Source organism: Saccostrea echinata, unplaced genomic scaffold (genome assembly GCF_033153115.1).
Source record: "Saccostrea echinata isolate AGI-Se365-2 ecotype Australia unplaced genomic scaffold, CSIRO_AGI_Sech_v1 ptg000002l, whole genome shotgun sequence".
Lineage (NCBI taxonomy): Eukaryota > Metazoa > Mollusca > Bivalvia > Ostreida > Ostreidae > Saccostrea > Saccostrea echinata.
In genome coordinates this window covers 4249343-4277195 of record NW_026889751.1, presented here as the reverse complement: position 1 = coordinate 4277195, position 27853 = coordinate 4249343, and the positions used below count along the sequence as shown (strand labels likewise).

The 27853-nt window shown below is 34.1% G+C and overlaps 3 protein-coding genes and 1 long non-coding RNA gene across 5 annotated transcripts in view; 3 read left to right on the top strand and 1 right to left on the bottom strand.

Moving 5' to 3' along the window:
* The window catches only part of LOC133205716 (uncharacterized), a 306161-nt gene that overhangs the window by 148178 nt on the left and 130130 nt on the right, over positions 1 to 27853 (top strand). The gene's annotated exons all lie outside the window — the stretch shown is intronic.
* LOC133205568 (tubulin beta chain-like) lies at positions 1562 to 7707 on the bottom strand. Its single transcript, XM_061341410.1, has 4 exons — positions 7490 to 7707; positions 5438 to 5546; positions 2776 to 3131; positions 1562 to 2444 (listed from the first exon to the last, which is right to left on the bottom strand). Exons 1-4 carry the CDS (start codon positions 7544 to 7546, stop codon positions 1620 to 1622), a joined length of 1347 nt encoding a protein of 448 aa, XP_061197394.1. The 5' UTR covers positions 7547 to 7707; the 3' UTR covers positions 1562 to 1619.
* LOC133202923 (uncharacterized) lies at positions 8617 to 14857 on the top strand. Its single transcript, XM_061338788.1, has 7 exons — positions 8617 to 8935; positions 9045 to 9180; positions 13288 to 13415; positions 13849 to 13999; positions 14308 to 14438; positions 14541 to 14738; positions 14832 to 14857. Exons 1-7 carry the CDS (start codon positions 8884 to 8886, stop codon positions 14855 to 14857), a joined length of 822 nt encoding a protein of 273 aa, XP_061194772.1. The 5' UTR covers positions 8617 to 8883.
* LOC133178361 (protein NATD1-like) lies at positions 16132 to 22941 on the top strand. 2 transcript variants are annotated; one of them, XM_061313091.1, is made up of 3 exons: positions 16132 to 16297; positions 22128 to 22243; positions 22400 to 22941. In XM_061313091.1, the coding sequence occupies exons 1-3, from the start codon at positions 16162 to 16164 to the stop codon at positions 22490 to 22492; spliced, it is 345 nt and encodes a 114-aa protein (XP_061169075.1). In that variant the 5' UTR covers positions 16132 to 16161; the 3' UTR covers positions 22493 to 22941. The 2 variants fall into 2 exon arrangements, with proteins under 2 accessions (XP_061169075.1, XP_061169074.1); XM_061313090.1 differs by having other exon boundaries at positions 16132 to 16301; positions 22132 to 22243; positions 22400 to 22938.

Below are 27853 nucleotides of genomic sequence, written 5' to 3'. Positions count from 1 at the left end.
TATCCTGAATTTAATTTAAAACTTTTTTTAATAATTTGGAAATATTAGCATTTTTATAGAATGTGAATATAGAGTTTTAAAAAAGAATAAAAATAAACAAATTTCCCTTAGATTAGGATTTAGTATGCATGGGTCATTTCATTTAGTACATTAAAAACTAAATATTCTTTTAAAATAACATATTATCTTGAAAGATTAAGATACAAATGTTTACCTATACGTTTTGATAACCGCTGCCCTAGAATTTTATCATTATGAGGCGAGGAAATACAACATATACTTTGATGTGAACCTAAGCATCTGAAAAAAAGTATTCGGTATATGCACAAAATTTTTAACCAAAATTTACTAAAGTGACAAGAGTTGAAGCCCTTTTCTATAGTAATTTTCATAGAAAATTTATGAAACCCAAATAATGCTTTCCCCTCATCCGATTTTGTTAGATTTTTTAAAATTACATTTATTTTTGCGCATTCTAGAGTTTATTTAAAACAAAAGAAAGTGTGTTGCAATTAGCTTGACGTTTCATGATTCGATACGCAAAAGCATGTTCTACGTAGGAACAATTTCTAAAAGGCGAGTTACCGACAAATAAATTGTTGATACAAGGATATCAACAGTCTCGTTTTAAGTCAACATTTCGCAAATTCTTAAGTCGATACAATTATCTTATTAATAAATACAATCTATCGTTAAATCAAATGTTGACAGACGTTTTTCATTCGAAGTTTTGAACCATTATTTTCACACTGAATTGTCTACGGAATTGTCCGTTTACCCGATCATAAGGAGCACATGGCGGCTGTGACCGTCGACAGGGGATGCTTACTCCTCTATGGCACCTGATCCCACCTCTGATGTTTTTGAGTTCGATCCGTGTTTGCTCTGCTCCCAATTTGTATTGCTTCAATGGACTTTTGAGCTTGATTACTGTTCTTTATCTTCATATTTCATAGCCATCAATGCACAAAAATTCAACATAAGGAATACCTCTATTCATAAATAAACATGATATGCGCTGAGTATATACAGAGGCTTATTAATGAACTTGGATCTCCCCCGAATCACAAATTTTCAATTTTGTATCGGACAATGTGTATCTTGAGAATCTTTTTGAAATATCTCAGCATTTACATGACAGCTAATTAGAAGTACATATTCTTATTTGAATACTATTCATTCAAGAATCCATGCACTAGGTTCCAATTTGCCGTATCATGAACCTTAATTTGAACTCAACAGTTCGGTAGACCCAGTTTTATGGTATACTAGTATATACATGTACACGACTACAGAGGTTATGAGAGATATTTGAAACTCTGTAAGTTAAACCAATTTTAACTCTTTTCTTCATTATGATGTAAAGTTACTTCAATTAGTTTTTTGGCAATTCTCAATAATTATTTAGATATTCCAAAGTATCGGAACTTTTGGAATCAAAGTAAGAAAGCGACTCGATATAACATTTTAACGCTTTTCCTGTCTATCTTATACATTTAATCTATAACTAGTAAATGTTTCGTCCCTGTTATAACAATATTCATTAAAGGAATCGCTTGACGACTTTGGGCTCAAACTTTATTTCTGTAATCGATACAACCTCCTGATTATTTATATATTTAATACTCTTCTTCCTCTTCTTCTGCCTCTTCGTCAAAATCGTCAACTTCGTCCTCTACAGTCGCATCTTGGTACTGCTGGTACTCCGAAACTAGGTCATTCATGTTTGATTCAGCTTCCATAAACTCCATTTCGTCCATCCCTTCTCCCGTGTACCAGTGCAAGAAAGCTTTGCGTCGAAACATGGCTGTAAACTGCTCTGAAATTCTCTTGAAAATTTCTTGGATGGAAGTTGAATTTCCGATGAAAGTTGAAGACATTTTCAGTCCTCGGGGTGGAATGTCACATACAGCAATCTTCACATTATTTGGAATCCATTCTACAAAATATGAACTATTTTTGTTTTGGACGTTTAACATTTGCTCGTCAACTTCTTTCATTGACATCCGACCTCGAAACATGGCTGCAACGGTAAGATATCGTCCATGCCTTGGGTCACAGGCAGCCATCATGTTTTTGGCATCAAACATCTGTTGTGTGAGCTCAGGCACAGAAATTGTTCTATACTGCTGACATCCCCTTGATGTTAAAGGGGCAAACCCAGTTATAAAGAAATGTAATCTAGGAAATGGAACCATATTTACGGCTAGTTTTCTCAAGTCTGCATTCAGTTGTCCTGGAAATCGAAGACATGTTGTCACACCAGACATAGTTGCTGAAATAAGATGATTAAGATCCCCGTATGTAGGAGTTGCCAACTTCAGAGTCCGAAAACAAATATCATATAGAGCCTCGTTATCAATGCAGAATGTTTCGTCTGTATTTTCGACCAGTTGATGGACGGACAAAGTGGCGTTATAAGGTTCTACAACTGCATCGGATACCTTGAAAATTAAAGAAACATTTCAGAAATACACACATAGTCTAACAGAAAATATAATTGTGGTTTCCTTAAGGGGGGTCAAATACAACTTCGTTGGTTTGCAAGTTTTTGGACAGTACCAAGTCTTACACTAGTTACTAAAATTTATAACACGTTGATCACCGGATTTTGAGGTCTAGGTCAAATACGAAAAAAAAAAAGAAAATTTACATTCAACAAAGATGACAAAATCACCATAATAATCTTTCATATAAATTTGACTGCTACATGTATATCAAGTTAATAAAGTTAGCAATGAAGAATCTTTATTTGCTCCAGAGTTCATCGGTTACCTTAGGTGATGGTAAAACAGAAAAAGTAGTCATGATTCTATCGGGATATTCCTCTTTAATTTTGCTGATCAGGAGGGTCCCCATCCCAGATCCTGTCCCTCCTCCAAGACTGTGAGCCATCTGAAATCCCTGCAGACAGTCGCAAGCTTCGGATTCTCTCCTAAGAACGTCTAGGACAGTGTCCACTAACTCTGCTCCTTCCGTATAATGTCCTTTCGCCCAATTATTTCCGGCACCGGAATGTCCAAATACAAAATTGTCTGGACGGAAAAGGTTTCCGAATGGTCCTGATCTAACTGCGTCCATGGTCGCTGGTTCAAGGTCCAATAGAACTGAACGTGGAACATATCTATTGCCTATAATATAAGCCTATCAATAATCAGTACTGTAATATCTATTGTGGGTTTTTTTTTAACAATGACAATTCATTATTTATCTGATTTAATTATTTTTTTAATGATGAAGATGTTATAATAATAATTAGAATTATGAAAATAAGAAGCAGGATAACAACAAAAATATAAAATAAACAAAATCAACAATCAAAATAGGATCCGTTTTTTAATCTTTAATATATCTGGGTTTTTTTTTCTTTTTTTTTTTAAATGTCATTTTTCAGAAGAGAACACTGTTGAATTTACATCACGCCTAGTTCAAATTGCCAGCTGTGAAAAATCGTGAACTTTTGCCAAATTACCACATGCACATTTTTAAATTGATATTTATGCTTCAAGCGTAAAATTTAGAACACAAAAATTTGTTTATTTCGTCACATTATTTAATATCCTTAATTGGATATTTCAAAGTTGTTTTTTTTTTATTTAAGAAACAAAGATGAACATTTAACAATTGCAAATTATTTCTTCCTATTTTCAAATTCATTTTTATACATATTTTATTATGAATATTTGAAACTTTGTAATGAAAAAACAAATCAAATTATATCGGTGCACCACGCAAGAGCAAATCAATGGTTACAGTTTCAGATTTTCTAACATATCTGTTATTCACTGATCGCGATGAATGCAAAGCAAGTACTTGTTCAAATCATAAGATGTTAAAGGAATTATTATACTGGTTATCCATCACTGATGTAGGGTGTGTCGTCATGATCTTGTGTATAGCTGAGAAATAAAAAAAACACACTAGACTTTGGTTTTTGGATTATATACGAATTTAATAGAACGTGACGACTTAAGTATATCTCTTAATATGGCCTTCAAATGGAAATTTATTGAAATTTTATTCAGATTATAAATATATATGTACTTCAGAGAATAAAAAGTCTACTTTTTACTTAGATGCTGAATTATATGATGCAAATTAAACAACAACGAACGTTTAATCTAGATATTGCTTAGAGTTCCAGTATGAAAATCAGCACATTAGTTAAAAAATGCACTAATTAATAAAACAGAGAAAAACTGTTACAGTGTATTTGCAATTTGTAAGCTAAATACACTTGTTATTTTCAGAAAATGAGTAAAAAGATTTGCTCCTATTTGTTAAGAGATAACGACGACTATTTATTTATGTTAATGGATGTATACAACTGTCAGACTTGTCCGGTGTTACAAATGCCAGTCGACTTGATAAATACCTCGAAATTCCACAGCAATTTGGTTATATTTTATATGTCTGTTCTCCGAAAGGTATATCTTCAGTTAGGTCGAATTTCAAATGTCTTCATATTTCAAAACGTCAGATAGCATAAACAGTTTTCCAGAAGCATACAAAGCAATCCTGTTTTCAATATGACAAAACTTTTCAAATATGACAACAAAAGCTCAAAGTCGAGAAAGTTCACAAAAGTTCATTCTACTTAGATAGTAATGTAAGATTCCATGCTATAATTTCACCAAGTTGTCTACGGCTTAGGAATACTTAATAAACAAAGGCTCATATACAATTCAATATGTTTTATTCCTTTAAAACAAAAGATCAAAATTTTATACTTGAATATTTAATTAATGCTGTAAATGAATAATTTACATCGTGTGCGATAAAAAGATTAAAAAGGTCGGTTCCTCTAGTGCTCATTTTGACCGTACAGATTACCTCTACTGATCTAGAACTAAAAAGCACTTACAAAATAGATATGACGATGAGTATTGTATCTTTTAAGCCATACTGCTTCTTATTTAAAACTTCATTTTTGAACTTTTTGTGCTAGTTTCATGTATTTGAAATATTTTGAAATTCTTGATAAAATTTCGTGTCATAGATTCTTCTACAATGACTTTTTTTTATCTATAGGTAAACTTGCATGGAAAATACATGTTTATGGGCATGCTTACTTCCAAGTACCTAACGCTGTCTCTTTGGGCATGAATGATAATGGTTTTGACTCCAGTTCAATGCATTAAAATAACAGTCACATTTCGTGTGGGTGCAGTGCACTTTTGTTATCAATGACATTCAATATGAAACAACCTTCAATATTGATTGAAAAACATCTCATCTCCTTCAGCCTTATGCAACAATTCATGCACTGTATAATTATAAGTGTTTATTTGACGCGACAACCAATTCAATAAATCTTCCTCAATACAGCCTTGAAACTGCATATCCCACAATGATTTAAAAAGCTTTTTTTTTTTTCAAAAAAAAAAAAAGAATAAATAAAAGAAAATTTTTTTGAATGAGAGTCAGTTAACCTTACCCATGGCTTCACTAAAGTACACGTTGATTCTCTCCAGTTGAAGGTCAGAATCTCCATGGTATATTCCTGTGGGGTCAAGGCCATGCTCATCCGAAATTACCTCCCAAAACTGCATCAGAAGAAACATCCGTTATTGGAAAATATCAACTTCAATTCAGGAAAAAAAACCCGGAAAATATTGAAATAAAGACACAAATAGGTGACAAATGAATTTTTGGTATTGGAAAGGCGTGTTATAGACAGACGATGCATGGCATCTTAATAAAGAAATTACGATATATTTCTGCTTGACTTTGGAGGTTAACATTATAAGAAATACCGGTTTCCATCTGAATGTTAGCTTCTAGTAATTTCATTTCCTTTTTTTTGTTTGTTTGTTTTTTTGTTTTTGTTTTTTTGTTTTTTTTTTTTTGGTTGTCCTTCTGTTTCTGTAAGCTGTCTCTTAACATTGCAGAATAATGTTAAAAAGAAAAGAAAGAAACCAAAAACAGATTGTACAATGAGCCAACTTTAGTTTAATTATGGTAATTATGACGTTAAAATATTACACACTTAAATCTTACTTTTTTTGTAAATTGATCACAACGAACTTGCGCTGCCATAAGTAATGTAAATCACATTTTATTTGTGAGAATTTCATTTTCACGTAATTACGCGAGGCCGTCTGCTCGCAAAATATGTCATTCTTGGGTATATTTGTACGAGTTAAGATTAAACACAATGACCAAAACTTCCCTATAAGAGGTCATAACAAAACCAAACTTTCACAAATTCTTTTTTCTCTCCCCTTGAAAGAGTGCATGGCAGACTTTAACTTTACGGGGGGGGGGGGGGGGTTCTCACTTGTAAATACCAAATTACATTCTCGCAAAAATAAGATATCGGACATATTTAGTGATACAATAATGTGCATCTTCGGTTGTAATTTTCACAGTCTGAAAACAGTTTTAATTTCTTTTTTTGTTATTTTCAGCGTGTGAAAATTACACCTGTGAAAATATCAATTTTATTCAACAGATAGTTTAAAGTATTTGGCTGTTAAAAATGTAATAAATTGCATAAGTTAGCATAAAGAAATCCACACCTCCTCTAAGGGTGAAACATGTAATTGATACTGATAACTTAAATCATGATGTTTCCTTTTCTTCAGCACTTATTAACTCAAATTTCTTTCCATACATTTAATTTGATAGAACTTTATCTTTAATCTTTTGTAATTAAAGAAACTGTACTAAATAGAGAGAAAAAAATTGTTCCATTGAGCAGAAGCTAATACTTTAGTAGTTGATTTTTGGATATATTTCTCTAAGATACACTTTGAAGTCATAACAAAATTTATAATAAGACTTGTATTTAGACGTAAGACTGAAAATTATACTTCAATATTTTCCTTAACAAAAAAATAAAGTTTTAAAAATATCTAAAGATTTATAGCTATAATTATCCTGGAATTATCTATTCATGTATATTAAAAAAATATTATTTTCCTATCATCAAATATTAATGATGTTCACAAAAAGCATTTTCAAGCTCAACTACATGACTGTCACTATGTACGTATATGTACATGTATATATTTTACATTTTCAACGGTGAAATATTTTTAAAATATCATCTTTATATTGTGAAGAAGTATTTAAATGTTAACACCTCTTGGAGGCGTCTCCGGATTGTGCCTGAAATGGTTGATTGGACGCGACACGTGATAGGACCAGGCATCTCATTCGTATCCCTATATCAGCTGCAAGTATTTAATTACACATGTAGTGATCAACTAATATAAAGTCGCAGAAAGTCCCACACACAAAGGCAGAAGGAGAGAGAGATTACTTTTGTGCGTGTGAGAGAAGAAAGTTACATTATGTAATCACATACAGTCTACTAAGCGTCGAAATATTTTTGTAATGATCCTCCTTAGCACGTGGTGCTCATCTATTATACCGTTAGCACATGCAGTTGCAATATGAGATATTCTCAATCCGTTTTTAGAACTCTACAAGTGGTTCTAATTTTTTTCGGGGTAAAAAGAGTGAACCTTAAACGTAGTCTAACCTTAGATCCAATCTGGTTCCCACACTGACCGACCTGTACGTGGACAATTTCTCTCATGGTAATGCTGTCGTCTGCAGCAGAGATGGTGGAGTGATGGCGAGGATGATGAATGCTGGAATCTGTCCAGCTCTCCCTCCAGTTTCCCCTCTGACGGATGTAAAGTAGCTCACAACAACACAACTGTCGACTTGTTTTCACTTGATGTTGTAGTCATTATACACGTGTGCATGCCTGCAGTCAGAACAATGTAACAATGGACGAACATCATAAAATAAAGAGCAGGTTAATGGATTGAGTACTTATATATACAATATATACACTGTACTTATAGTACGGTATGGTAACTAAAATGTACAATTTCAACTTATTCACCAAGCATGCCTGTAAGTAGCATATGATAGACAACTCTAAATTTTAACAGGAACTCTATTGAACATTGTGATTTTCATCCAAAAATTTTACAGATAAAGATTCGAAAATCTTTGACGCAAGAATATTTATATGAACTTCTGAAAGATGTTAACGTGTAAATTCAAATGCATAGAAGAAAATACATTTAAGAATATGAACTTGCATGTGAATAATTTTAATGCATATGTAATTGCATTTTTTTAATGTTCAAAGACATGCAGAGGTCATGAAGGCACGTAACATCCATGTTCTTGTATGCAATTAAATAAATTAAAAAGTCCTAACTAGACTGAATAACAAATTTTCCTGCAAAAAACATAATTATAAATCAAAATTAAAGTAAATCACATATACGTTTTTCGATGGTTCATGATTGACAAATTGTCCTTTGAAGAAACATCCACCAGTATCAAATGCTTAGCAATATAAAACAAGTAATGCATGGACACGATTACATGAAAAAAAAAAGAATAAATAACAAGCAGAATTTAGGAATAAAAAAAATCTTCCTTCGTCGAAGGAAAGACGCAATGAAAGGCAACGGGATATGCCGTCATTTGCAATTGGACTTTTTTATTCGCATAATTAATTTAAAATCTTAATTTTATTTAGTAAAAACAATACTTACAATATATACTCTGTCATAAAAGTGTCGTAACTACAATATCAGATCTCCAAAACATGTATCTATTGAAAGTTTACAAGCCTACATAACATACACCACACCAGAACCTATGTTGTTTGATCGGAGTGACCGTTCGCTGACATGTTGTACCGGTCATTTGTGTCCAGGGCGTGTGGTCAGACCGGACAATGCATTATCCCGGCCAACATGTAACACGACTTTTCACTCCTGTGGTAAGACTTCCACCAGAGCGAAGACATATCTATAATTAACGTATTGCTGCAAAAATATACAAAACGGATCAAATGATTATAGGAAGTCTTAAGTGACTTATTGTACACGAAAATATTTACACACGATGACATCTGAAATTATTTACCTGATATTTATATTTATAACATTATCTGAAGGTAAGTTATTTAATCAGTGGTACAATATTCTTTTCACAGTTTAAAATGTTTGAGGTTTTTCATATTAAAAAAGATAATTTGGTAGACATATTTTTTATTTTTTTTCAAGGAGGAGAGATTTTGACAACTTGTGATTTGGTAGGGTTGAATTTATGCGCCTGGAAACTTGGACAGAATATCAGCCGGGAATATAATGGAGAATTATCCGCAATGCCATCCCCAGAACAGGTAGCCCTACTCTGCAGGTAAATTTTATTTACAGCAAATATAGTTAAAATCGCAAATTAAGAATCTAATTATAAGTAAATTGGTTCTTCAATCTGCTCTTTGTTAAAGAATTATTAAATCAATGTTTAAAAGTGAGAAAACTCATCAAAATGCTTAAATTGCAGGATTTTTAAAAACCGTTTTGGACAAGAAATGTACCTCGGTAAACATTATATTTAAAGGATATTATTTTTAAATTTTAGAATGTGTAAGTATAAACTTCCAATCAAAACTGGTTAATGGAATAATATAGAGAGACATTTAAAAATATGTCTTTTATGAGATAGAAACTCTTTAGGCGGAGAATTCCACTAGTGGAGTGTCCGATTTTATCTACATTTCGTAGAAACTTATTGATAAGAAATATTGTGCTAATGTAAATACGCACAAATTTTAGATTCTTATGCCTACCACAAATGTTGAATCATTAAAAACCTGTCTGCGTTTGTTAAAAAAAACGGTCTGTTTTACAAAAAATCCTATTTTACTACATACTAGTACTCTTTCTTACTTCAACTTGTATTTTGTGTATATGTAATATAGATAAACAAACTAAAAATATATGTCCATGGGTCATGATTTACACGAATATGTTCATGGGACACGAAGTGAGTAAAGTCCTGGGTTTAGAATTAAGATTAAGGTCAGAATCTTATGCCATAGTTGAAAAACCCTAACCAGTTTATATTAGTTCATGAAATTTTATGAGAAAATCTTGAATAATTTCTTTAAAACTAATAAGTTTTATAGACAATAAAGAGTAAAGTCAAATGATAAGGAAAATCAAGGTAAAAAAAAAATGGACACGGTTGATATGTTCTCACCAAAATATATCAATGCATGTGTTTAGATAAAAATATCTTAAATATTTTCTTTGAAAATGAGCTAAAAGCAAGTTTATGAAAAGTAAGGTCAAGGTCAAAGGGAAGGTTTAGGTCAAAATTTTTTGATGCAGTTGAATACCGTTCAATAATGTGTATCAGCATATGAAGTTTGATAATATCTTGAAAAATTTCTTTGAAACTGAGCTAAACACAATTTTAAGAAAAGTGAGCTTAAGTTCTAAAGGAAGGTCAAGGTCTCCGATGTTTGAGTTTCTGATTGACAATATCTATATGATTTTTGGAAACAAGGTCTTCAACAATCTATTGGAATTCCCATGGGTACTAATTAAGTCCCGTTATTAGCAGACCTATTTTTGTATTCGTATGAAGCAGAATTTGTTCAAAACCTTATACGTGAAAAAAAAAAGAAAACACTTGCTGTGGCTTTCAGGCTTTCAACTCGACATTTAGATATATCGACGACGTATTGTTAATTAACAATGGCTATTTCCATTCTTATGTCGATTCGATATATCCCGGTGAGCTTGAAATAAATAATACCACAGAGTCTGACATATCTGTTTCACATTTGGATATTTTACTAGAAAAAGACGTTAATGGTAATCTAACAACAAAGTTTATGATAAACGTGATGACTTTAACTTTTCAATCGTCAGCTTCCCTTACTTAGGCAGCAATATACCTTTATCACCTGCATACGGGGTTTATATCTCTCAGTTGATTCGATACGCAAGAGCATGCTCTACGTATGTCCAATTTCTAAAACGAGGTAGGTTATTGACAAACAAGTTGTTGAAACAAGAACATCAGCAGTCTCGTTTAAAGTCATTATTTCGTAAGTTCTATTGTCGATACAATGACCTTGTCAGCAAATACAATTTGTCAAATGCTGACTGACGTTTTTCATATTAATTGTTAGGCCATTAGTTACACACTGAATTGTCGACGGATTTTTCCGTTATTTCCCGATCATGACAAGGAGCACACGGCGGGTGTGAACGGTCGGCAGGGGATGCTCACTCCTCCATGGCACCTGATCCTACCTCTGATGTTTTAGAGGTCCGTGTTTGCTCTGCTCCAAAAGTTGTATTGTTTAATGGACTTTTGAGCTTGAATACTGTTCGTTATTACCATATATATTTCATATGTATGCTGTATATCCTTACAAGCGCACTTGCTTGCATAGTGAAATAGCTGTAAATGCCATTCAAGGTCATCAATTCATATCTTTAATAAAATGCTTTCCGGATGATAACTTTAGTTCTCTTGGAGCTTTTGCAATGAAATTTTGAATCATAACTCTCTGTAACTGAAAATGACCCCTATTGCTTTTAAGGTCAAGGTCATAAATGTATATATTACACTTTCATGTTAATTATTTGAATTTGATTCGTCGAGAAACACAGCTACCCTCAGAATGATGTAATCACGCCCTCCAGCGTGATAGAACTTAGCAGCAATCAACAATGCTTGACGGCAAGTGATATTCCAAAAAGATATTGACTAATGGAATCTATGCGCGCGCTTCACTGTATAGAACATTCAGTATAATGTAATAAATAGGGTAACATTTCAGTGTTACCCTCAACTACATACAGTATTTATATGATATTATATAAAATGGATTCCAGATATAACTCGAGGTATTTGAACCTTTGCAATGAAACTCTATATTTTTAACTCCCTAAAGTGACAAGACCTCTAATGATTCTAATGTCGAAAGATTTAAGCACAAGGTCATTAATTCATATATTGATTTTAACTCTCTAAAGTGAAAAAAAGAACTCTAATGATTCTAGTTTCAAAAGATTTAAGCACAGGGCCATTCATTCATATATTGATTTATATGGTTTCCAGATGGTTATAACTGTTTTTCTTTAACATTTTGTAGTGAAACTTAAGATGGAGACTTCCTATAACTTTTAAAAGACTTCTTTTAAATGAGACCAAAAGATGAAAGATCAAGGCCAATCTTTCTATTCTTCCGCTCATTTATTATATCCTAAAGCGGAGCCGGTGTAAAAACGAGTTATTTTAAGTCCCATTCCAGATTTTTGCACTCATATAGAGACGTCACCATTTACCGATGAAGGGCTTCAAATTTAGACCTATTCTCGGCAAGCAGGGCTAGAGCAGTGAGGGTTCTTTATCGTGCTAACGCGTACCGAGACTGTTTAAGATCACGTCCGAAAGATCTGTGGCTTTCACGTCTAATGCCGGGCGTTTTGCGAAGAAACAGTCACTATCTATGTTTGTATGTTTCCAACTAGATTAGGCAGCGGTGTGGTGTACATTATCACATTTTAAAAAGTTGAAAACTGTACTGGTCCCAGTTGTCAAAGCAGGTAGCAACGTTATCTTTGTTTGTAAGTCTCATTATTTCAATTGTATTTTACATCAACTGGTATTTAATTCTGCAATTGGTAATTTAACATACTAGCTCATAGCTCCCTTTCTAAGGAGGAAATTTTTCAAATGCATGTCAGTTTAAAATATTTTTAATATTCCCAACAATAAAAATGAATGATGATACTTAAAAACTCTAAGAAACTTTTAGAAAATTTGAAATCAAAAATTTTTTTACCAAAAGTAATAACATCAAAACGTACGACTTTTCAACTGTTTATACAACCATTCCCCACGATAACGTAAAGTCCATGTTTTTTGACATCAAAGCTTTTTATATAAAAATGGAACTCGTAAATTTACTTACCTTGTCATTCGTCACTTGCAAAATCATTTTGTTTAAAAACATTCTGATTGTACACACGAGTATTCCGACGTTGACATTAAAAAAAAGATGCTTAAGTTTCTAATTGACAATAAATAGGAATACATAGAAAAAATCTTTTAAAATCTTCTTCTCAAGAAAGCAAAGCCATGAATAGTCAGATTTATATGGAAGTATCCCCAGGTAGTGTAGATTCAAATTTGTTCAAATCATGGCCCCTAGGGTAGGGTGGGGTCATGGTATGTGATCAAAATTTTACACAAGAATACATAGGGAAAAATCTGCTGAGGAAGAACAGCAGGGCCATAATGACTCAGGTGAGCGTTGTGGCCCATGGGAATCTTGTTATGCATTAATTATGAGCTGATAACATTTGTCATCCTTACGTGCACGGCCACCACTTATTCTGAAATTTTGACACATATTAGAAAATAACATTCATTTTTAACCAAGAAGATTCTTTTTCAATCACAACATCAAAAATTAATTATTTTTCATAACTTTTGAAGATTCAGGCCCGAGTACAAGTTGTGTTATCAGGGGAAGCTAGCGGCGTGCAGTCTCAATCTAGTTTACCTAGCTACCCTGGGGACTACCCAAACCACCGCCGACTTCCTCTGTGGGGAGGGATACAGAGGTAGGGCATAATTATGACAGAACAAAAAAAAATTATTTTACACTAAATCTTTAATTTATTGTAAATCAATTAGATATGACTGTCTCACCTTACTGGTAGTTATTCTTACCTATGGCAGATTTAGGGGGGTGAGGCACCTGATGAAAATAATGTAACTGGCAGCCCCTGCATCCTTTCGTACAACGTTGATAAGTTTAATCTGGAAAAGAAACATTCCATTTTAAGATTGTTTATTTTAGATAATTTATATTTCATATAAAAAAAGCACACGTCTTTTGTGATAAATTGTTATCCTCAACCCTTCATCTCTGTACATCTCTATGCATATGTAACTTAATCATGTATTAGAAAGGCGCTCAATAAAATTCATGTGCTTTTCAAATAGTTAATTGTTGCAGTTCCATGTTATCTTTTTTTTTTAATTTTCTCAAAGATCTCATGCGACATAACGCATGCTGGGAAAAACCATTGGTTCTTAATACGACCAACCAGTGCAACAAAGACTACGCAACCAGTGCACAAAGTCTCCTGAACAAGAACAAAAATCCCGAAATGTCAAGTGCAGAAACAGAAACGTGGTGCAGGTGCATTTCTGATCAACTGCTCACTTTATCTTAATCAGCAAGTTTGTTTTTATACAAATTAATGACTTTAGCCCTTTCACTTCAAAGAATACCACGACATTCATACATGTACTTGTTATAGTATTGTGATCTTAATTGATGTATCACGGACACTCTTTATCTTAAATAGTTGATAAAAATAACACATCTTAATCTTTTGTAATAAATAGATGTTATATTTTCATTTATGATATAATTTGGGGAATCTGAGTACCTCTTTAATGTCTGTAAATCTCAAACCCACGTGATTCTGTTTTGTCTCCATGCAGCATTATAAACACCTCTAACACCTGTATGTATGACACCGTCCTGGAGAACTGTGACGTGGACGCTGCCACATTTGTCCTGAAGATGATGCAAAAGGCGATGACAAAATTAGTGTCCTTTCTCAAATGCCAAGGTGACATTTAGTTCGAGATGTTTTTAAAAAATACAATTGCACTTGACCTCTGATGTCAGAATAAATATTCCTGGAAATGATAAATGTGTTTAATTTTTGCAGGAGTTGAGAGTTTTCATAATATCTCGGATTTATCAAGCGTCGATGGACAAAGTCCGTCATCCCCTGAGACAATGACCAACATTTCTAACCTGAATGTCCCCGGGGAAATACAACTTGGATATGATAATAATGGTGCAAGAATATCATCTTTAACTTTGACAGGAAAAATTATCACTATTATGCTGATAATAAACTTCTGTTTGTGTAATATAAGATATTTGTTTTGAAATAATAAAAATATTCTTAATCAAGTATCTGAATTTATTGACAGCTGGTTGTCACATTGATAAGCTGAGAACGACCACGGGGACATGTGAACATTTATCATGTTGTAAATTTTGAATTTACTAGGGGGAGGTAAATGTAAAATTTACAACATGATAGTTATCATGTTGCAAATTTTGCATTTACCTCCCCCTAGTAAATTCAAAATTTACAACATGATACATTGCCGAAATATTTTGGTGGGAACCGCATTGTTTGCTATATATTGTTCCGATCACACCAATATAATTTTCATATTAGGTACTGCAAATCATACAATCATACATATTCTGAGAACAATCTTATAAATGTATAAACAGTCTATAGATTTTATTTATATCCTCTGCAAAAGAATGTTCACTTAATTGCGTCATTGTATACTGCATGTTCATATTGTTGCCTTACCCTCAAATTAAACAGTATTCTTAAAAAGCTCCCTTCAATCCTGAGGTGACCTGAATGTTACAGATAAAAGCAATACAGGACAGGCATCTGAAAGGAAGAAAATTACTATGACCTTCTTCTTATTTAAAAAAAAAAACGTACACACAAAGATATTTCAACTGAACTATAGATGACTAAGGTAAAGATAACGAACTGTGATCCATCTCACAAATCCTGTTAACAGTAAGGAAAGACAAGGACCTCTGGAAACATTAGAGGAGGTATCAGTGCTGAGGAGGAGTAGGCATCCCCTGTCGACCAGTTAGCCCCATTCGCAAGCCCTCTATATTGGTCACAAAAACAAGTAGTCAAAATTGGTCTAACTGTGGGTGTGAAACATGTCAGTCAAGATACGATCCAAAGATAGGTTGTATTAATTTGTATAAATTTGCAAACAAGGTCATTATAACAGTCATAGAATTTGCAAAATGCTGACTTTAAACGAGATTGAAGAAAGCCCTGTAACATCAACTTACTTGTCCGTAGCCCGTCTCGGTTTCTAATGTGGAAGTTTTTGAAAAAAAAAAATGTGGTTCATTAAAAAAAAGTGTGTATAGAATCAGAATGATTTTTAACAAAGAAATTTCGTAGATGACCCAGAGGGGCTTGTCACGATCCATTTCGACCATCCCTATACTGAAGGGGTGATCAAAATGTAAGAAGAAAAATAGACCGTTGCAAGCCCCTGTGCCTGGTCTTAAATTTCTCGTAAGATATGGTTGTATAAAGTGTTAAAATATGTCATACGTCTTGACGTGATGACCTGTAATAGAAAACATGTCTTTTTCTTTGTTTTTCCTAAATGTCATCAGGTTTAAAGCTCGGGTTCGGGCTTCAGCAGTTACAAAATGAAAGTGTAACGTCACGGAGACGGTCGTTTTCAATATGAATATCAGACGACGATAATAATGTCATGAATCTATCAAGTAGTATTAAACGAGTTCACTTTCACAATAGTCTTAGAAGGCAAATAAGTGTGATGACTTCAACGCCGAAATACCAAGCCTTACATGATCCAGAGAAAAAAGAATTTTTCATTCAACTCAAAGGTCAGTCAGTTCAGTGCCTAGATTCAGTTTCGTTAAAGGGTTCAGTGAAAGCCCCAAACAGTCTAGAAGGAAGTCTTTAAAAAGCCTTTTTAATCTTATAACATATAAAAATGTGTAACCCAATAATATTGTTCCAACCTTGGTCCCTTGAGGTCATGAATTGAGCATACATGAAACTTCATTATCTCGGGTTAGAATCTTCACTGGATACATAAATGTAAATATGCTTGCATTTGAATTAAACAAATCTCCCATTAATCCGCCTCTGACACTGATCCCTGCACATGTCACAATATAAAAGCGGCTGTTACCATCAGAGGAATCTTGGATTAATCCCCCAAAACATTGAAGCTCATGCTTCAATCTATTACTGTAATTAATTAACTATCGATTTCACAAGTTTTTTCCTCGTTATGTTTTATTGGGATTCTACAAAACATGAGCATGTCGCATATTTATTTGTCAATGAAAACTTTAGTCATAATCAGTGAAAATGTTCTTAACGAAATTTCTTTTTTCAACATGTTTTCTGTGTTGGATTATGACCCTGGTTTTAGCCTTGACCATAAGCCAAATTGAAGACTTATATTTGAGTTGGATTGCAAATAACCTTGTACACTACATGAATTATATGATGGTTTATTATTAATTTGATTATTTATTACCTTTTAGAAACAAGTGATTTTTGAAAAATACATGTATATACATGTTTATTTCCCCCCTTCCCCTCCTTGAGGGCTTAAATACATTTGAACAAGTTTGAATCAACATGATCAGATGCTGCATAAAGGATCATTCTCTACAAGGCCGTTTCGCGGCCTACAATGACTTCAAATTTTCAAATAGTATTTTTTCCCTTAAAAACTGCATGAGTCAGTAGGCTAATGTTCCAATTTAATGATAAATGTTGATTGGTTAATGATACAAAAGTATTTGTTATGATATAGGGTCACAAAGTAAGATACTATCGGTCCGTATTAGCATTAGGGTAATGGGAAAACTCAAGAGGGTTGGTGTGTTAGGTAACTCCTACACATGTCATAACCACCTTTAACCAACACCAAAATTTGCATGTAAACTTCTTATGAACATAAAAAGTGACTACCAAATTATCAACTTGGTTAAAGGTGGTTATGACATGTAAATAAAAACTTTTCGCTTCATTTTTACGATATTTGCAGGAAAAGCTAACTACTCACAGTGAAGGATATCAGCTTATGTAGATTATTTTTCATTATAAAATTTCACTTAGAGTACATGTTTCTATTGATTTACTAAGAATTAATATAAGCCATGCATGTTTACTCAAAAAACTAAACTTTTTACATAAAAAATCTAAAATCAAAGGACAGAAATGACTGGTTGTTATGAAATTACGTGAAGACAAGTCTCATTGAACTATCTGCTAGAAATAAAGAAATTTTTTTATAGACTATAAGGCATGAATATAAGTTACTTATTATAATTATTATTATTTATAAGGATAGTTTAGTTTATCTATGCTACTTCTTTGTATTTGCATTTCCTTAGGAGTACTGCATATTTGTTACATGTATTAGTTCTAGAAATGATAAAAGCTATTTTGTTGTAGCGGGAAGATGCATTTGCTATTTGTGTTATAAACTTAATTTTTCTCTGGGTACACATGTAACTTTTATAGATAGAGAATTACTGATGGGATGGTTTCATAATGGAAATTCTCGCCTCGACCTTTTAGAAGGACACTTTTCCGTATGAGTGACATAGGATCCATGTATTTTGTTAACTGGGTGTTGAGAGGACTCAATCTATTCATCACACTTCTTTGGTAGCATCAATATAAGTTATGAGAACAGTAGCTCTGTCTTAGAAAATAAAACGCCAAGGAGGAAAGGGGTTCCTATATGTCACGTGATTGATAATTGAATGTTGCTTTACATCATTTTAGAATTTTTCACCCAGATAAAGAGATCATCCACTTATGGTGAAGTGTCACAATTTTGATTAATGCATGGTTTCAGTATTGACCAACACCTACTGTGGGACAGGACCTCCTTCTTTAAGATAATATCCAAAAGACCCATGACTTTTACTTTCAATGCTGAGGACTTAGCAAAGGAACTGTCACTACCCGTGTTAAACACCTTAGTTCTTGACGCAGCACGGAAAGAGAATTTAATCCTCAGGTTTCAAGAGTGCGAAAGGAGTGTCATCTCTTACGGTCCATTTTGTACCTGGGATGTTGTAGAACTCTGTTAGTCCATGGATATACTAAAACTTCTGATATGCGTAGTGGAAGGTACTGTTGAAAATCTACTCCATTTTATGGAGTGCTGTGGGGGGGGGGGGGGGGGCTCGACTTTTATACATACATTTGTGTATTATAGTTTACCTGGCATTTTAAATTAAATATATTGTTTTACATGCGTAATTAAATTGAATCAAAGCAACTCTTACGATGTTATTTCATTTTACGTCGATATAAATATTTTTAATACAACCGTTCTGAGTTTTATGTACTGACTATTAACATGTACTTGCATTAATATTTTCATCCTGTAAATTTTTTTTTTTTTTTTTTTTTTTTGCAAAATTTAATGTAGACTATATTTTATAAATTACAACTTAATTTTGATTTAATCACAAACAAAATTCATTCAATGCTTTAAACATTTGATACACAACTTTTATAGGTCAATAGAAACTTAGAAATCTCATTTCTTGCATGGGCATTTTATGCGTAAAATAGGTACCACATCTATAGAAACAATACACAATTACAATATAAACATATATGAAATAATACTTTTAATTAAATGCTAATTAAACATTTTTCAACATCATACGAGGTGCATTTTGTAAAGATTTACATTCAAAATATGCAAAATGTGACTGCATCAAAATTCTTGCCATAAAAAAATATCTTTAGCCTTAAATTAAACAATCTTTGTACTTATTACTTAAGTCTGATATGTTTCCGACATAAATAAACAATTTTTGATCATTTACATCTAGAAACATGCAAAGATACTTGATGTAAATAGACCTACCCTCAATTTTTCTTTACTTGACGGCCGTTTGTGATCTTTAAATCACGCGACTTAGGTGATCGATGTTGAAAAACAAACATCAAAATCATGAAATACAATGATTAAAGTTACATAAAATCACATTTTTAAGTGATTTTATCGTAGGCCGGAAAATGGCCTTATAGAGAATCATCCTTTTACTTAATCATGTCCTCCCACTGTTTTCCAACAAAAAGATTTGATGTTTTTTTTTACTACACTGTTATCACTGTCATATGTAAAACTTTGACCCCTCTTGTAACCCACCCAGGTCCCAAGGCAGATTTAAATCTTAAATAAGTTAGAGAGTATACATTAATTTTTTCTTTTGTAGCTCACTCATGGTTCTTGAAAGCAATTTTAAACATCCTTCCACCATTTTTAATTTGTGAATTATATTCCTTTTGAAGAAAAATGTGGCATTTCATTGAATAAACTTAATTCCCCTTCACCTGGAGTTGATTTGTGTAAAGTTTGTTTTAAACTTGCCCTCTGGTTCTGGAGAAGTTAAAAATGTCAAAGTTAACAAACAAACAGACAGACAATGCACAAACGTCAATCAGAAGCTCTCTGCTCAAGTAAGCTAACAAAAGAGCGTGACTAATCACATTTCAGTATTTTGCACATAAACTTCTTTCCTGAATTTCACTTTATTATTAGCTCACCTGAGCCGAAGGCTCAAGTGAGCTTTTCTGATCAAAATTTGTCCGTTGTCTGTCGTTGTCGTCGGTGTTGTCGTCGTCGTTGTAAACTTTTCACAATTTCATCTTCTTCTCCAGAACTACTGGCCCAATTTCAACCAAACTTGCCACAAAGTATTCTTGGGTGAAGGGGATTCAAGTTTGTTCAAATGAAGGCCACACCCTCTTTCAAGGGGAGATAATAAAGAATTAGTGAAAAATTAATGGCATCTTTTAAAAATCTTCTTCTCAAGAACCAAAGGGCCATGAAAGATGAAACTCATGTGGAAGCATCGTCAGGTAGTGTAGATTCAAGTTTGTTCAAATCATGACCCCTGGGGGTAGGGCGGGGCCACAATGGAGGATCAAAGTTTTACATAGAAATATATAGGAAAAACCTTTAAAAATCTTCTTCTCAAGAACAGCAAAGCCATGATGAGTCATATTTATATGGAAGCATCCTCAGGTAGTGTAAATTCAAGTTTGTTCAAATCATGACCCCCGGGGGAAGGGCGGGGTAACAATGGAGGATCAAAGTTTTTACATAGATATATATAGGAAAAACCTTAAAAAAAATCTTCTCAGGAACAGCAGAGCCATGATGAGTCATATTTATATGGAAGCATCCTCAGGTAGTGTAGATTCAAGTTTATTCAAATCATTACCCCCAGGGGTAGGGCGGGGCCACAATGGAGGATCAAAGTTTTACATAGAAATATATAGGAAAAACCTTTAAAAATCTTCTTCTCAAGAACAGCAAAGCCATGATGAGTCATATTTATATGGAAGCATCCTCAAGTAGTGTAAATTCAAGTTTGTCCAAATCATGACCCCCGGGGGAAGGGCGGGGCCACAATGGAGGATCAAAGTTTTTACATAGATATATATAGGAAAAACCTTAAAAAAATCTTCTCAGGAACAGCAGAGCCGTGATGAGTCATATTTATATGGCCGCATCCTCAGGTAGTGTAGATTCAAGTTTATTCAAATCATTACCCCCAGGGGTAGGGCGGGGCCACAATGGAGGATCAAAGTTTTACATAGAAATATATAGGAAAAACCTTTAAAAATCTTCTTCTCAAGAACAGCAAAGCCATGATGAGTCATATTTATATGAAAGCATCCTCAGGTAGTGTAAATTCAAGTTTGTTCAAATCATGACCCCTGGGGGAAGGGCGGGGTCACAATGGAGGATCAAAGTTTTTACATAGATATATATAGGTAAAACCTTAAAAAAATCTTCTCAGGAACAGCAGAGCCATGATGAGTCATATTTATATTGCAGCATCCTCAGGTAGTGTAGATTCAAGTTTATTCAAATCATTACCCCCAGGGGTAGGGCGGGGCCACAATGGAGGATCAAAGTTTTACATAGAAATATATAGGAAAAATCTTTAAAAATCTTCTTCTCAGAAACAGCAAAGCCCTGATTGATCATATTTTATATGGAAGCATCCTCAGGTAGTGTAGATTCTATTTTGATCAAATCATGACCCCGGGGGTAGGGTGGGGCCACAATGGAGGATCAAAGTCTTAAATAGAAATATATAGGAAAATTTCTTCTGATGAAGAACTGCAAAGCCATGATTAGTCGTTTTGATATGGAAGCATCCTCAGGTAGTGTAGATTCAAGTTTGTTAAAATGATGACCCCCGGGGATAAGGTCGGGCCACAATGCAGGATCAAAAATTTTACATAAGAACATATAGGAAAAATATTTCTTCTCAAAAACAGAAAAGCTATGTTTAGTCATATTGATATGGAAGCATCCTCAGGTAGTGTAGATTCAAGTTTGTTCAAATGATGACACCTGGGATAGGAAGGAGCCACAATGGGGGATCAAATTTTTACAAAGGAATATAACAGAATTTTTTTTTAAAATCTTCTCAAGTACAACAAAGCCATTTGTTATATTGACATGGAAGCATCATCAGGTAGTTTAAAATTCAATCCCCCCCCCCAAGTAATCTTTTCAACTGATTTGTGCTTTTGCCAAGCCAATGTGCTCAGGTGAGCGATGTGGCCCATGGGCCTCTTGTTTAAATTTTTCATTCATAAGACAATATATATTTGGTCAATGTAACTGACATTGCTTTGTTTTAGGCAGTGATAAAGCCCTCTTGCAGTATGACTACATCACTAAGAGTAAGGTAGAACTTTACCATACTGGGGTGCCTACTTCTTACAGAGGTCATGGAATTGCTGGCATTTTAGCAGAGGTAAGAATTATACATATACAATATACCACCAGAAAGAGTAATTAATCTGTCATTGGAAGATCAACTTAGAATGACATCATACACACAACTATAACTAAAGCTTAAAACACAACTATTGTTTTGCAGAAGGTGTTTATACAAGTTTTTTTTTTCCAGACAGCCATTAAATATTTCAAAGAGAATGGAATGGAAATGGAGTTGACATGCTCTTACCTTCAGCATTACGTCTCAAAACATCCGTCTACATGATCAACAGGAAACAACTTTGAATTAATTGCAATCTAGAAAAATTATAACAATTGTCCAAGTATAGATTATTATTGTATATATTCCAGATTTAGATGTACATGTATATCCTCCATACTGACCAGTCAGTGTCAGTCTGCAATGAAAAAGTGGGTATCATGACAAGAAACTTAATGGATATGACATGAACTTTAAAAATTGTTGAATTTGAAAGTGATTATAACTATGTAACTTGATTATAATGTGATTGACATTTTAAATGTTCATACATTTAAAACTTGACTTATCTTAGAGTGATTGTAACTGTATGTAACTTGATTATAATGTGATTGACATTTTAAATGTTCATATATTTAAAACTTGACTTATCTTAGAGTGATTGTAACTGTATGTAACTTGATTATTATGTGATTGACTTTTTAAATGTTAACATATATTACATAAATTTTTAAAAGAAGACATTAATATTTGTTCACTTTTTTTTAGCAATCATAGTTCATTTTATGTTAAATAGTGGCTCTCAAGGCCTATAATTTCAAAAACCAGTGCTAATTGTGATGTGGTTAGTTCATTAAACATCCTCTGAATTCTATAGGTGGGTGAGTGGTGGTGGTGGTGGTGCAAGGGATAGGATTGAACTAACAGTGCACAAAAAGTACTTTGACCTCTATTACGGGGTGCACTTTGCTTAATTTGATGTTAGCATGTGGCTTTTTAGGTCACCTGAGTCACTCAGGTGACCTATTGCTATCCTTTTTTGTCCGTCATCGTGCGATGTGCGTTAACATTTGAACATTTTTAGCTCCTTCTCTGAAACCGCTCAACCAATTTCAACCGAATTTGGCATATAGCATCTATGGGTGAAGGGGAACAAAAATTGTGAATTTCATGGTCCCTGCCCCCCTGGGGCCTGAGGGGTGGGGCTAAAACCACCAAAATTAATGCAATCTTTAAAATCTTCTTCTTTACTCCTGGACATCAAGAAGTCAAACTGTTGGCATCATTGTAATAAACATTGAGTCCTCTACGAAAATTGTGAAATTCATGGCCCCAGGGTCTGGGATTCTGGTGTTAGGGTGGGGCTCTATTGATTATATAGTGAAAATGCATTAATTCTTTGAAAATCTTCTTCTCTGCTCCTGGGTATTAAATAAACTAACTAAGTATATAGTTATGATGAGTAAGAGTGCTTCTTCCAAAATTGTGAAATTCATGGCCCCAGGGGCAGGGGTTCTGGTGTTAGGGCGGGGCTCTATTGATTATATAGTGAAAGTGCATTAATTCATTGAAAATCTTCTTCTCTGCTCCTGGGTATTAAATTCAGTAACTAAGTACATAGTTATGATGAGCAAGAGCGCCTCTTCCAAAATTGTGAATTTCATGGCCCCAGTGGCAGGGGTTCTGGTGTTAGGGCTGGGCTCTATTGATTATATAGTGAAAATGCATTAATTCATTGAAAATCTTCTTCTCTGCTCCTGGGTATTACATAAACTAACTAAGTACATAGTTATGATGAGCAATAGTGCCTCTTCCAATATTGTGAATTTCATGGCCCCAGGGTCAGGTGTTCTGGTGTTAGGGTGGGGCTCTATTGATTATATAGTGAAAATGCATTAATTCTTCGAAAGTCTTCTTCTCTACTCCTGGGTATTATTGAAACACATTAAATACATAGTTATGATAATCAAGGATGCCTCTTCCAAAATTGTGAAATTCGTGGCCCCTGGATCGGGGTTCTGGTGTTAGGGCGGGGCTCTATTGATTATAAAGTGAAAATGTTTTAATTCTTTAAAAATCTTTTTCTCTGAACCTGGGTATTATTTAAACAAACTAAGTACCTTTGTTATGATAAGCAAGGATGCCTCTTCCAAAATTATGAAATTCATGGCCCCGAGGACGAGTTCTGGTGCTAGGGCGGGGCTATATAGATCCTATAGTGAAGGTGAATTATTTCTTTGAAAATCTACTTCTCTGCCCCTGGGTATTGTTTAAACAGACTAAGTACATTGTTTTGATACGCAAGGATGCCTCTTCCAAAATTGTGATTTTTAAATTTTATGACCCAAGGTTTAAGGGTTCTGGTGAAGGGGGGGGGGGGGGGGGCTTCTATTGATTATAAAGTGAAAAAGCAAAATTTCTTTGAAAATATTCTTTTCTGCTTCTGGTTAAAAAAGCAAAGAAGCTAAGTGTATAGTTATGATGAGCAAGAATGCTTCTTTCAGAGTAGTGAATTTCATGACCCCTGGGTCAGATGTGCTGGTGTGAGGATGGGGCTCTTGATAATATAGTGAAATGCATTAATTCTATTAAATAATCCTGTTTGCTCCTTAGTGTTAAGCAGATAAACAAAGTGATTAGTTATGATGAGCAAACTTATGGTTCCAGGGTCAGAAGCTCTGGTGTTTTTTTTTTTTTGGGGGGGGGGGGGGGGCTCTATTGATAATATAGTGAATCTGTAGTAAAAATGCATTATTTCTTTAAAAATCTTCTCCGCACCTGCGCATATCTGAGGCAAATAGAGTAAAAGTAATAGTGTATATTCTACTGAGAGGAGTTATTCCCCTTTGCCATTTACTTTTGATAATTTATCACTGTAAACAATGTACTTGAAAGGTAAATAGAATAAGAGAATTATGCAAAAACTTTTATTGTATATTACAACAAGAGGCCCATGGGCCACATCGCTCACCTGAGCACATTGGCAAGGCAAAAGTACAAATCAGTTCAGTATTGAAAGATTTGTTTTAACAAATGGCTTTGTTGTACTTGAGAAGATTTTTAAAAAAAATTCCCATATATTCCTCTGTAAAAATTTGATCCCCCATTGTGGCTCCTCCCTATCCCTGGGGTCATCATTTGAACAAACTTGAACCTACACTACCTGAGGATGCTTCCATATCAATATGACTAAACAAAGCTTTTCTGTTCTTGAGAAGAAATTTTTTCTATATGTTCCTATGTAAAACTTTCGATCCCCTTATTGGGCCCCACCCTACCATCGGGGGTCATCATTTCAACAAAATTGAATTTACACTACCTGAGGATGCTTCCATATCAAAATGACTAAACATGATTTTCAGTTCTTGAGAAGAAGATATTTTCCTATATGTTCCTATGTAAAATTTTCGATCCCCCATTATGGCCCATCCCTATCCCCGGGGGTCATCATTTTAACAAACTTGAATCTACACTACCTGAGGATGCTTCCATATCAAAATGACTAATCATGGCTTTGCAGTTCTTCATCAGAACATATCTTCCTATATATTTCTATTTCAGACTTTTATCCTCCATTGTGGCCCCACCCTACCCCAGTGGGTCATGATTTGAACAAACTTGAATCTACACTACCTGAGGATACTTCCACATAAATATGATCAATCAGGGCTTTGCTGTTCCTGAGAAGAAGATATTTAAAGATTTTTCCTATATATTTCTATGTAAAACTTTGATCCTCCATTGTGGCCCCGCCCTACCCCCGGGGGTCATGATTTGAACAAACTTGAATCTACACTACCTGAGGATACTTCCACATAAATATAACTCATCATGGCTTTGCTGTTCTTGAGAAGAAGATTTTTAAAGGTTTTTCCTATATATTTCTATGTAAAACTTTGATCCTCCACTGTGGCCCCGCCCTACCCCCGGGGGTCATGATTTGAAGAAATTTGAATCTGCACTACCTGAGGATACTTCCACATAAATATGATCAATCAGGGCTTTGCTGTTCCTGAGAAGAAGATTTTTAAAGGTTTTTCCTATATATTTTTATTTAAGACTTTGATCCTCCATTGTGGCCCCGCCCTACCCCCGGGGGGTCATAATTTGAACAAACTTGAATCTACACTACCTGAGGATGCTTTCATATAAATATGACCAATTAGGGCTTTGCTGTTATTGAGAAGAAGATTTTTAAAGATTTTTCCTATATATTTCTATGTAAAACTTTGATCCTCCATTGTGGCCCCGCCCTACCCCCAGGGGTCATGATTTGGACAAATTTGAATCTACACTACCTGAGGATGCTGCAATATAAATATGACCAATTAGGGCTTTACTGTTATTCAGAAGAAGATTTTTAAAGGTTTTTCCTATATATTTCTATGTAAAACTTTGATCCTCCATTGTGGCCTCGCCCTACCCCCGGGGGTCATGATTTGAACAAACTTGAATCTACACTACCTGAGGATGCTTCCATATAAATATGACTTATCATGGCTTTGCTGTTCTTGAGAAGAAGATTTTTAAAGGTTTTTCCTATATATTTCTATATAAAAATTTGATCCTCCACTGTGGCCCCGCCCTACCCCCGGGGGTCATGATATGAACAAACTTGAATCTACACTACCTGAGGATGCTTCCACATGAGTTTCATCTTCCCTGGCTTTGTGGTTCTTGAGAAGAAGATTTTTAAAAGATGCTACTAATTTTTCACTAATTCTTCATTATCTCCCCTTGAAAGAGGGCGTGGCCCTTCATTTGAACAAACTTGAATCCCCTTCATCCAAGGATACTTTGTGGCAAGTTTGGTTGAAATTGGCCCAGTGGTTCTTGAGAAGAAGTCGAAAATGTGAAAAGTTTACAGACAGACAGACAGACAGCCAGACAGACGGACAGACGGACTACAGACAAAATGTGATCAGAAAAGCTCACTTGAGCCTTCGGCTCAGGTGAGCTAAAAAGTACTTTCATTGTTTTAATGATCAGATAGACTTGTAAGTAGTAGATAGAAAAAATGAGACAAAAATAACTTGTCTTATTAAATGTTCATCAAAGACCAAGAGAGGCCAATGTAAGAGATTTCAACAAGGGATTAAAATAGTACAGAAGCATTGATAATTTGTTAATATACTGTATGGTGATAGTGATAAATGGGGAACAGATTAGAACCTAATTTATGAACTGTTAATGAATATTAAGACCAATTATTTTGTTGATCATGATCACCCTATTTTTTTTTCTTTTGGGCAACAAAGTTTCACCTTTCAGTTCATTTTATACTCTATGCATCCTTTAAATTATTGTATCATACTCAGGTGACTGTTAAGGCCCTTGGGCCTCTTGTTTAAAATTATCAGGTTTGGCCTGCCCTCTCTACCAGACAAAGTTTACTTTCACAACCGTAGACTTTTCATTACATCATTACTTAAGTTGGCCATAAGTATCTCAAACACCAATGCAGAGGATATGTTTAATGTACCAGGTATATGAAATGTATGTAAAATATCTGCAGGGATGTCAAAGTGAGCTTACAATAGGGATGCAGGATTTTACTGGTATACCTGTATTTCATGATTTTTTATTGCATGAATTGTATTGTGATTCTGAGACTAGAATACATTTATGAACATTTATAATTACTGG

Coding starts and splice junctions, on each gene's coding strand:
- LOC133205568 (XM_061341410.1), bottom strand. CDS start 7,546: ATGAGAGAAATTGTCCACGTACAGGTCGGTCAGTGTGGGAACCAGATT. Junction 3,132..5,437: donor GTACTTTAGTGAAGCCATGG/GTAAGGTTAACT, acceptor CTTATATTATAG/GCAATAGATATGTTCCACGT. Junction 2,445..2,775: donor CTGTTTTACCATCACCTAAG/GTAACCGATGAA, acceptor TTAATTTTCAAG/GTATCCGATGCAGTTGTAGA.
- LOC133178361 (XM_061313091.1), top strand. CDS start 16,162: ATGAATCTATCAAGTAGTATTAAACGAGTTCACTTTCACAATAGTCTT. Junction 16,298..22,127: donor ATTTTTCATTCAACTCAAAG/GTCAGTCAGTTC, acceptor GCTTTGTTTTAG/GCAGTGATAAAGCCCTCTTG. Junction 22,244..22,399: donor TTGCTGGCATTTTAGCAGAG/GTAAGAATTATA, acceptor TTTTTTTTCCAG/ACAGCCATTAAATATTTCAA.
- LOC133202923 (XM_061338788.1), top strand. CDS start 8,884: ATGACATCTGAAATTATTTACCTGATATTTATATTTATAACATTATCT. Junction 14,439..14,540: donor GTCCTTTCTCAAATGCCAAG/GTGACATTTAGT, acceptor TAATTTTTGCAG/GAGTTGAGAGTTTTCATAAT. Junction 14,739..14,831: donor TATGCTGATAATAAACTTCT/GTTTGTGTAATA, acceptor CACATTGATAAG/CTGAGAACGACCACGGGGAC.